The sequence below is a fragment of the Erithacus rubecula genome, assembly GCF_903797595.1.
Source record: "Erithacus rubecula genome assembly, contig: scaffold_275_arrow_ctg1, whole genome shotgun sequence".
NCBI lineage: Eukaryota > Metazoa > Chordata > Aves > Passeriformes > Muscicapidae > Erithacus > Erithacus rubecula.
The window spans coordinates 7,031-18,316 of record NW_027636050.1 but is presented as its reverse complement, the minus strand read 5'-3'; the positions used below and the strand labels follow the sequence as shown (position 1 = coordinate 18,316).

Below are 11,286 nucleotides of genomic sequence, written 5' to 3'. Positions count from 1 at the left end.
CGGGGAACCCCCGGCGCGGCCCGGCTCGTGCTGGGACAGTTTCAGGGGCTGCCCTCGGGGCGCGCGGGGCTCGGCCATGGGGCGAGTGGGGCGAGCGTGGAACGGACACGCGGACAAGCGAACACGCGGAGAAACGGCCCCGGGGGTTCAGTTGCAACAGCAACAGCGGCAGCGGCGGCAGCAGCAGCAGCAGCAGCGAGTCTACAGATCCTCTGGATCTCTTGTTCCTTCTCTTCCTCGGAGTCGCTTTCCCCGACGCTCTCCCTCTTCTCCCTTCTCCCCTCTTCCCGTTCCGGGCCATGTTCCGAGCCCGCCCCCGGCCCCGGGCGGGGCTGCCCCTGCCCCGTCGCCGGCCCCAGCCCCGGCTCCGCCCATCCCCCCGCGGTCTCGCCTCCGCCCGGCTCTCGCTGTCCTGGCTGTGGCGCTGTTGGCTGGGCATCAGTGCCTGGGGCTGGGGAGGCATCACTTCTCTTTGGCTCCGCTTGTCCCGGCCCCAGTCCCAGCCCCGGCCCCGGCTCCTCCCGGGGTCTGCGGAGGGCACACACGGCGCGGCCGCTCCCGCCGCCCCCGCTGTGGCTCCTTCAGCCCGAGCTCCGCCAGGGCCCGGGGCGGGTGGGGATGCCCGACCCAGGACGCTCGGGGGGCACTTGGGGGCCGTGTCTGGCCCCGGGCCGAGCGCTGACAGCCGCGTGTCGCCCGCAGGGAAGGTGCTGGAGGCGTTGCAGGAGCGGTACCGGATGGGTTCGCTGCTGGGCAGAGGCGGCTTTGGCAGCGTCTTCTCGGGCACCCGGCTCGCGGACGGCGCCCCGGTGAGTGGCGGGGGCGGAGGAGGAGGGAGGAGGAGGGAGGAGGAAGAAGAAGACGAGGAAGGGGAGGCTGGAGCGCGGCGTGCTGGGCAGTGAGCTCAGCCCGCTGCTTCCCCTTGGCTCACAGGTTGCCATCAAGCGCGTGCCCCGGAATCGCATCCAGCACTGGGGCGAGCTGGTGAGTGAGCGGGGCCAGCGGCAGAAGCCGGGGCGTGCCGGGCGGCGAGGAGCCGGGGCCCGGCAGGGTGGGAGCCGCCGGGAGCCCTGCAGGGAGAGCGGGCGTGGGGTGAGCGGGGGGTGCAGAGCATCCCGGGCTGGCTGAGGAGCCCCAGAGCCCTGGCACGGCCTCAGCCCCGCTGACAGCATCGTGCTCCTCGCGCAGCCTGACGGCGCCCGTGCACCCCTGGAGATTGTGCTGCTGGACAAGGTGTCCACTGGGTTCCCTGGAGTCATTCAGCTGCTGGAGTGGTTTGAGCTGTCCAGCTGCTTCTTGCTGGTGATGGAGCGTCCAGAGCGATGTCAGGACCTCCGTGATTTCATCGCGACTCGGAGATTCCTGCCGGAGGAGGAGGCGCGGGGGCTGTTTCGCCAGGTGCTAGAGGCCGTGCGTCACTGCAGCAGCTGCGGGGTCCTGCACAGGGACATCAAACCGGCCAACATCATCATCGACCTGGACAGCGGGCAGCTCAAACTGATTGACTTTGGCTGTGGCACCTTCCTCCAGGACACAGTCTACACCCAGTTTGCAGGTGAGCCGAGCCTGGGAGATGCTCCTGGGCATCTCATTGCCCAGCCTGGCTGTGGCACCAGGGATTTCCCCCTTTGCTGCAGGCCATGGTGTTGCTTCTGCAGCCAAGTTGCTTTCAGGTGGGGCTCAGAGGGGGGCCAGCTGCCAGCTCTGCCAACCTCATTCACCAGCCACTTAGCCAGCCCAGCACAAACCCCATGGGGGTGGCAGAGAGGGGGGTCAGACCTGGGCACTGCTCAGTTTGGTGTGCAGGCGAGGAAGGGCTTGGACTGCTTTGCTGCCCTTGTTTGCCTTAGCTTATTAATGTTTTCTGGGGGCAATGCAAGCAGGAGGAGAGTGGGTTTTTCCCACCACTGGGTGGGTTTTTCTTCTGTGTGTCCTAGCTGGGCCTTCCCAGGGCTTCTACTGCCCTCTACCAATGCCAGTGGCTTCTTTTTTAGCCCCAGTTTTGTACACAAGAGCCAGGTGCTGGCAAGGAGGCAGCAGGTCACCCCCTGTGCCACTGCTGCAGCCCCCCCATGCCCAGGGATGCTGGGGCCAGGCTCTGGGAGCAGCAGCATCCCCCTGATGAGCTCCATCTGTATTCCATAGGAACACCATCCTACAGCCCCCCTGAATGGACCCAGCTTAAATGCTACCATGGCGAGGCAGCAACGATCTGGTCCCTGGGCATCGTGCTGTACCAGATGGTCTGCGGGAAACACCCGTTCAAGAAGGGCCGGGACATCATCCGGGGCCAGCTCAAGTTCCCACGAGGACTTTCTCAAGGTGGATCCTCATCTCTGGGCACGGGGAATACCAGTGCTGGGAGACAGCAGTGGGCTCGTGAGCATCCTGCTCTGGCAGCTGCTGAGGAGGTGGCACATGTCCTGCTCTCCTCCAAAACAGGGAGTTGTCTGGAAAGTTTAGGCCCAGTTCTGAGCACATCCAGCAGCGCCTGGGCATGGGAACAGTGGGGCGAAGCAAACAGGGTCCTTCTCCAGCTGACTGGTGGTTGCTGGTTTCTCTCCCCAGAGTGCCGAGATGTTATCAGCTGGTGTTTATCCATGCGCTCCTTGGACAGGCCATCTGTGGAAGATCTGTTCCATGACCCTTGGCTGCAGGATGTTCATCTGCCCTAGAAGATGGGAGAGATTCACAGGCACCATTTAATCCAGGAGCCTTTGATCAAACAGCTACACACATCTCTTGGTCACAAGAAGCAAAGAAACCCAGATTTTTTGTACCATGGAGCAGGGGTCATCAGATGGGAGCATCTGTTCTGGAGCTGAGCTGGTCTTGCAAGCACTGGCAGCCACCATTCGACCTGGTTTTACCTGTCCTGGTTCAGTGATGGCTGAGTCCCTGGGCAGAGCACAGACAGCCTGGTCTGGCCCCCAGGGAAGGAGAAGCAGCTCCTGGAGAAGCTGTACCAGGTGGGGCTGCTGCAAGGACAACCTCAAGGATGACAACCTCTGCCTGGCCCTGGCCACTGGCAGTTGGAGATGATCGACTTCGATTCCGGCACCTTCTTCAAAGGCATTCCAGGCCAAATTTGCAGGTGAGTCCCCAGGCAGGGGGATGCTCCCAGATCTGGGCATGGCACGGCCTGGCCGGGAACCAAAGGTTCCCCCCTTTGCTGGGGTGGCTGCAAGGAACTCTTCAGTGGCTGCCAAGCTGCTTCTTGGCTCTGGGCAGCTGCTGAGGGGCTGGATGTGCCATGGCTGGCTGCAGGCTGGGCACACGTGCTGCCCTCCTGCTCTGCTCCCAGGGGCAGCAGTGACTGGGAGGTTTGTGCCCAGCTCTGGGCACAGCCAGCACGGCCTGGGCACTGCGGGGTCGGGACAAGGGGGACAGGAGCCTTCGGCTGACGGGCGGGTTCTGGTTTCTCTCCTTGCAGCCGGGCTCTGCAGATGCTGAGGCTGCTCTGGGCTGTGCCAGGGCTCTGCTGGGCTCAGCCCTGGGCACAGGGCTCTGCCCTCACAGGGCTCTGACAGCTTTGCACCAGACGAGCCCGTTCCGAGCGCACCGCCTGAGCTTTCTGCTTTGCAGGTGAGTGAGATGCTCCTGCAGGCCAAGGGTTTGCTGTTAGGGACACACACCCAATGGGCAAGAACCCACACTCTCCACGGTGCCAGCTGAACCTCTGGATTTCCACAGGATGTCCCACTCTTCATTCCTTTTTGGCTGGAATTGTGCAGTTGCACTTTCTTCTTCCTCTAGACGTGCCACGAGTGGGCAAAACCTGGCGAGGGGCCGTGTTCCTAAGGCAGTGCAGCCTGGAGCTGATGGAAGGAGAATTTCCGTTCTGCACTCCCAAACCAAGCAAAAAGCTGTAAGTGGGACTTTCCGTCTTTAAGAAGCCCCTGACAGTTTCAAAGGGAATGTGCAGGTCTTTCACGGGGTGAGAAGGAAGAGCATCTCCTAAAGGATTTGGGCAGTGACAGAGTTTAGATTGCCAGTCTTGCCAGGAGCTGGCAGGGCACAAAGCAATTTCTTCTTGTTTCACTCCAATTCTACCACAATTTAAAATAACTATATTGGAAATAAACCTCAAAATCTTTTTAGAAAAGGTTACTGAGGCCAGTAAAATGTATCAATGCCATCAACTCATTTACAAAGTAAATAACTGAGTTTTCTGCTGTGAAAGATCAATTATTAAACTGAATTAAAAGTTACGGAAGATTTTTCACTGCAAACTTGGGCGGGCTTTTATCTTTCACATTTTATAGAGGTTTTTTCTTTTCTTTTTTCTTTTTCTTTAGTTTAAAACAGAAAACATGCCATAAAATAGGAGTGTCTTCTGTTCCTGGTTCCCATGTGGAGCAGCTCCTTCCCGCTGGCTGAGCTGTTCAGGCAGAGCAGTCTCTGGAAGAGATTCGCAGGCTCCCTGTTTGCTGTGCTGTCCCACTTGTGCCCAACCAGCTTTTTTTTTTTAATTCTTTGCACTTTTGCAATATATAAATTACTCTGTTCCTTAAGTTGGTGTCTGTGTCTTCGGTGCTGACCTTGCCCATTGGCAAAGCAGATATTGTGGGCCCCATAGAACCAAAGATGCCTTGTGACACTGTGGGGCCTGGTGTGACGAGGAGACCATTGTGGGACTGTGGGGCTCCATGGAACCATGGGGACCATTCTGACACTGCAGAGACTTACATTACCTAGGGTTCCTTCTTTTCCTCTCCCTGTCCCTGCCCCAGCCCAACAGTGCAGGTGACATAGTCATGGTTACCTCCTGCAGCAACAACTGGAGGCACTGCAGGTCAGGGACAGCCACTCTGTGTCTGGAATGCTCAGCAGATGCTCACCTTGGGAATTTCCTGCAGCCTCCGGGCCAGCCCCGCTGCCCAGCACAGCATCAGAGTTGGCCCCAAGGTTCCTCAGGCAGCTGCTGCTGCCCCAGGGACAGGGCAGCCTCTTTCCAGGGCTTCTCTGCATCCCAGGGGCTCCTGCTCTGCTCCTGGCACATTCCAGCTGCCCACAGAGCCTGTGCCAGGGAACACGTCTGTACTGGCCTGAGCAGCCACTGCTGCAGCCCCTGCCCTGCTCCCAGAGCCCGAGCTGGGGCTGCTGCTCTGCAGGGCACGGGGGCTGTGCTGCCCGGGGCCCTGGGCTGCCTCTGCTGGGCTCTGCTGCTCAGCCTGGGACACAGAGGCAGCTGATGGTGCTCCCTGCACTGACCCCCTCCCACACAGGCTCTGCTGGGGCTGTGGAGGGGCTCAGAGGTGCCTGCCTTGTTCCAGGGCTGCCAGATGCCCTTGGGCCTGCCCTGGATTCTCCTGGGGAAGGTCCCTGAAGCTCAAAGCAGTCAGTGCCCAGACTCTCTTCCCTGTGCCTGCTGTGTCCCTGGGGCTGCAGAGCTCTCCTGGGTCACAGCAGACATTCAGTCCTTGGTCTCTGGGTGACCCCACACTGGACAGGATTTTGCTGCAGGGCTCCATTTGCTGCTGACCTGATGGGATGGGCTGTCCCTGCAGATCCTCTGTGCTCTCCTGGCAGGCTCTGATTTCCTACAGGAAAGCGCTCACCTGCCACCAGAGCCATCACAGTTTCAGAGTCCCAGACAGGTGACTTGGAGGGCATTTGTCACTTCCATGGCCACTGAGCACTAACACAAAACACAAACATCTGACCCTGCCTTCAGTCCCTGAAGTACCACAGTGGAACCCTGATCTCATGGCACTGACTCCAGGGACAAACAAGCAAAACAGTGAGACTCTGCAAAACCCATTCCTTGGGCTTCTCCTGGAGACTAGCTTAGTAAAAAGACTTCAGCCTTTGGGCACTGCACTGAGCAAATCCCCTTTGCTGGTGGAACTGCTGTGCTGCAGCCTGGCTGTGTCCCAGTCATGCCCATGGCCTGTCCCTGCCTGTGGTCACACCACAGATACACTGCAATACAGGGACTGAGCTGCCAGAGCACTCAGGTCTTGGACAAGGACAATAAAATTGTCCTTGTCATCTCCTCAGGGGTGGAGATGGAGAAAGTATAGCCCTCAAAAGACCCAAGTGCTGCTGCTCTCTGGCAGTGCTGCTGTGCTGGGACTTTTTCTCTTGACCTCTGCACACAGACACTGCCCCTGCAGCTGAAGGAGAGGTAAGAGAGGGAAGATTTTTGACAAATACATCTCTGCAAGAACATTCACTTTATTTAAGTACGCACAGAGCATGATGCCTAATTTACACAATCTGTGAGTAAAGAGGTAGACCATGAACTCAGTATGTGAAGATGACTCCATTTTCAGTGTGAAAATGATTACAAGGAAAAACTAGAAAACCCTGTTGTCCCTCTCCCCCTGCCCCACCCCCACCTTCACAGCACTATTAAAGGCTTTAGAAGGCACGCTTGGCATGTAATGTGTTACATTAAATGCTCTGAAGAGGAAAATACCTTTTTTAAGGTACTTTGGAATTTCCTTTCCACACTGAGTGTCTGAGAGGTTTTTGTGTAATCCTGGCCTCCAATTCTCTCCTCCAAGGAGTCCATGAGGAGCCTGTGCTGGGGATGAACCTCAGTGGTTCCCATTAATGCTTTGAGACACTTTGGGTTTTCCTCTGATTTTGACTCCTGGAAAAGTTTGTGCAATCTCCTCTCTGGCCCTGAGGTTCCAGGGCTCAGCACCAAATGCACCACAGGGCTCACTGGGATCAAGCAAGTCCTGACCAACATAGGTCTGCCTTGATTTCCCTCTGCTCTGGTGCAGTTCATTAGGAAGTTCTTTTTTGTTTGTTATGGAGAAATATTTCAAAGGGCTTCTAATAAATCCACATTGCTATTTTAATGGATATCTTTCTCTCTTTAGAGCAGAGGTGATTGCAGTGACTGATACTGATCCATGGTCTTTCCTAAGGAGGTCTGGTCAGGTCAGAGAAGCTGTGCCTTGAGTTCTTGGAGAACTGGCTGCACACAATCAAAGAGGGGTCTTCTTTTATTTTAGCAATCTAAACTCCAGTTTCCCCAGTGAAAACAGACACCTTCCTCAAGTGTGTACAAAGTCCAAGGTGTCACCAAGGAGGTTCCCCTTCCCCAAGGCATAACTGTGAAAAATGAGGTTCACTTTCCTGGTAAATTTTAAAAGGCTTAATTTAAGACAAACAAACAAAAAAAGCCCCCAAAACAGTAGGAGACAAAGACAATAAAGCAAAGGGTTAATAAGGCTGAGTTCTGGGCATCCAGCCAAGAGTACACACTAATTCAGAAAACACTTCTTTCAATGCATCAACATGCTGCATATTCATAGACTCTCATGCATTATTCAAAAACATTCCTCTTGAGCTCCCCCAGCCTGCCCATTCCTTCCATCCTGTAAATCAACATTCTTTATTTCTCTTTGTGGTTTTGTCTTGTTGTGGATGATCAATACATTTCTTCCCTGGGGGTCTTTGTGTCACTGCTATCTTCATCAGGGTAGGATAATCCAAGAACATTAAGGATTTCCTGATTATCTTTTAACATACTTTGAGTTAGTTACATAACAAAAGCTTTTTATATCACTATGCTATAGTCCAAGAAAAAATATATTTATCACACTACTATTTCTAAGTTTTGTTAATAGCAGAACTAAAAGGAACTATATTCATACAGCAAAGTTTTCCAACATTATACATATAGAATTAATTTTAATATTTATAAAAGCCAATAATATAGTATGTACTTATAACAATATCCTCCCTGTTTCTTTTTATAAATCATTTGGCTTGAGCAATAATACTTGTTTTCTAGCCTCCATTATTCACTACTTTTTTCTTAAATTTTTTTTCCTTCTTTTAAAAGGTCTTCTATATTATTTTGTTTCTTTAGTACCATGATCTTTTGTGCCATTCCAGATATAGTCAATTTTGGATTTATAGGCCTTGTTACCACTTGCATGCCTTGGACTACACTGGTGTTCAGTCAAAACAGGTAATCAAACAAGGAAGAAATATCAGACCAGCTGTAGCAGATCAAAGGAAGAAGCCTAGCTTATTCCACCACTCTATTCCCAATATGTTATCCCACCAGCTTGTTTTTAGCATTGATTCACATTTTTGTACCGGTACATGAGTTATTTTTCTGACATTATATGTAAGATGGGATCCCCATTGTCATCTATTTTTAAAGAACAATCTGATGTATTAAATTTCCTGCAGACCCCTCCTTCTTCAGCTAACAAATAGTCTAAAGCCAGCCTATTCTATTGGGGTTCAATATCCCCAACTCCCATCTTGTGCCCAGGCAGCTGGGTCATATTTTTCCAATATAGGTTCAGAGGGCCATTCTGCATCTCCCTATTTTTAAAATCCTCCAATCAAATGCCTTTTCTTTCTTTTTAGATCCTCATAAACTGGTATTCCCAATTGATCTCCATTTGGTCCTGGCAAAAGAAAAACTTCTAGCTGCATGATTTCCAGAGTACCGTATCATAATTCCCTTTCCACTGGGAGAGGAGGTCAGGATATGCTCTTTTTCCACATAACCAAAATAAGCTATCCGGTGCTTTCCAATAACCTGGCCCAGAGCCAGAGGTGATCCCTTGCCAAGGCTGTGCCGTGGCACCTGCCCTGTGCCACGCTGGCTGCTCAGGCACCGCAGGACCAGCAGCAAACCCCAGTGCCAGGAGCAAAGGCCGGGTCAGCCAGACAGAAAGGGTCAGGGCTGGGCACTGTTTCCATGGCAGGCACTGCAACACCACACCTGGGTCTCCTGTCCCGGCAATGGCCATGGAAACCCCTGGCAGGGCTTGATGGCACCGACACTGGCACTGAGACACTGCTGGGCCGAGGGCCATGGCAGCCACCCCTGGGCTGCACCGGAACCAGGATTGCCATGGCAGCCAGCAAAAAACCCCGTTGCTATTGTCCAGTGCCACCACAACCTGCAGGAGACACTTTGCTGAGGTCGGATCCGTGGCTATCAACCTTTTTCCTGCCGTGGTGGGGGACTGTCACGGTCACTCGCACTCAGGGCCCATGGCCGGGCAGGGCTCCATGGACACAGGCACTGAGCCTGTGCCAGAGTCGGCTGCCATGGCAACCATCCCAAAGGCCATGGCCAGGGCTGGGGGCATGGAAAGGAACCCGTGGAGCCGAGGCCATGGTGGATGGCTAAGAACAATGGTTTGGGCTGGGGCAGAGGGAATTTCCTTCTGGGGCTGTGTTTGGGCTGCTTCTGAGCACAGGGCTGAGCACACAGAGATGGTTTTGCTCTTGCTGAGCTCGCACAGAGCCAAGGCCTTTCCTGCCCCTCATGCAGCCATGCTGGGGAAGGGCTGGTGGTGCAGCAGAGGTTGGGAGGGGACACAGCCAGGACAGGTGACCGAAACTGACCCTGGGGATATTCCAGACCAAAGGACATCATGATCATTATATAAAGTGGGGGGAACAAGGAGGAAGGGAGAATTTTAGAGTGATATTTTTGTTTTCCTAGGATGAGGCCCTGTTTTGCTAGTAGACAAGTTCAGCACCAAAGACACAGACACCGACTTAAGGAACAGAGTAATTTATATAATGCAAAAGTGCAAAGAATTACAAAAGGAGAAGCTCAGCAATGCACCTAATCCTCATTACCGAAGATTGCCGGTAGCGATTAAGAGACAGCACCAGTTACCCTCAGACTTTGCCATCCCCCAGGTGCACACATCAGCTGGGGGAAGCTGCCACAGCCAAGGGCTGCAGAGCCACCCCAGGACACTGGGAGTCCCTGTAGGTGCACCCACCTTTGCAGGCCACGAGGCTCCAACCTCGCTGTGAGAGGGCCCAGCTTCTACACTGATAAACAAACAAGCTGACATTACTTCTAGTGAGGGAACATATAATGTAATTTGTGTAAAGTTGTAAAATAATGTAGAATAAGCAATGCTCGTATGAATAAAATAATAAAAACTCAGAAACCAAAAAGAGGGCCATGGACGAAAAGGACACAAATTACTTCATCACAGCATTGTAACATCCAACAAAAGCAGGACAACCCAGATTAACAAGTAAATAGCCGTGGCCACAGCAGAGATGGCTCTTTCAGGAACTGTCCAGGGAACACCCAGATGATGAGAGCCCAGCAGCACCCACGATCAAGATAATCAGAGCCATCAGGAAAAAAACATCTGAATGTCAGCTTCCCATAAACCAAGGTCTGCAAGATAGATCTCAATGCCATCTTCCCATAAACCAGAACCAGCTTTCATCAGAATTCATTGTCTCCCAGAATATGGTTTTGTCCCACTCAATGCAGTGAAAGAAAACCACGTGAATATGCTGAATGAGGAAAGGAGACAAAGACCTCTGCTCCAGGCTAGGAAAGACTGTATAAAAACTGGACTGACCAAGGTGGATTTGTGAACACTGGGGGATCAGAGGGTGTTCACCCAGCGCCAATCCCGGGCTTGGCATTGTCCCTCACGACTGTGGCTGTCAGGGAGTGTATCCTGGTCACAAAATAAATTATCTTTTATTTTTGATTATACTCAATTCAGCTGAATCTCTTTATTATCTATAACGCCTGGTTTCATTCTCAGTTTGGTTTCTCCCAAAGCCTGGCCAGGCGTCACGGAGGAACCAAGGGAGGTGACTTTGACCATACATGCCAGAACAAAGCCAGATGTGGCCTCGTCTGGTTTCTAAACACAGGAATATAAATCCATGTTTCACCAATGCACATATACAGAGATCATATTGCTAACAAAGCTTCAGTAATGAGCTGATACAAATATAACATGTGGTTGTAAGGTTCATCTAGAGTTCAGCTTTGGCTCAGGGCTACCTCTCTCAGGACCTGGTGCTCAGGCCTCAGTACTTCACTCAGTGCTTTGACCTAGAGATGAACTACAAACTTCATAGCAATTATTACCATAATAGAACCTTACATTTAGGTACTAGGCATAAAGGCATATGTTCTTGTTCTTCAGTTAGGTGCTGTTCAAGTTCATTCCTCAGAGCTGTTAGCATTCCTTTAAATTCGCATTCCTTTTAAAACATGCCAGATTGGTTGCTATTCTGTATGCTCTTCATCAATTCCCCCCTTTTTCTTGAGACTGTGTCTCAATACTCCGTTTCCTAGCACAAAGTGTCACAACAACTCTAACATGGAACCATAACACACCAAGTGCTCACACTGCAGTGATTACAGTGACTGCAACAAACTCATTTCACAGCAGCCTCCAATTTGGAAGCCAATCCCACCATGAAGAATTTTCTTCTTTCTGCCACTCCTCTGCTGCTCTTTCTATCAAGGTGATGCCTGACTGGACTTCAAACACAGCACTGATAGACATTCCTGCA

The 11,286-nt window shown here is 52.6% G+C and overlaps 1 protein-coding gene across 1 annotated transcript; it reads left to right on the top strand.

Annotated features, from left to right (window-relative positions):
- Positions 1-616: 616 nt before the first annotated feature.
- On the top strand, positions 617-2,675 carry LOC306815887 (serine/threonine-protein kinase pim-1-like; the record flags this gene model as incomplete). The annotated part of the gene is made up of 5 exons (XM_079332399.1): positions 617-809; positions 934-1,092; positions 1,189-1,555; positions 2,146-2,322; positions 2,569-2,675. Exons 1-5 carry the CDS (start codon positions 738-740, stop codon positions 2,673-2,675), a joined length of 882 nt encoding a protein of 293 aa, XP_079188525.1. The 5' UTR covers positions 617-737.
- Between the last annotated feature and the right edge of the window lie 8,611 nt (positions 2,676-11,286).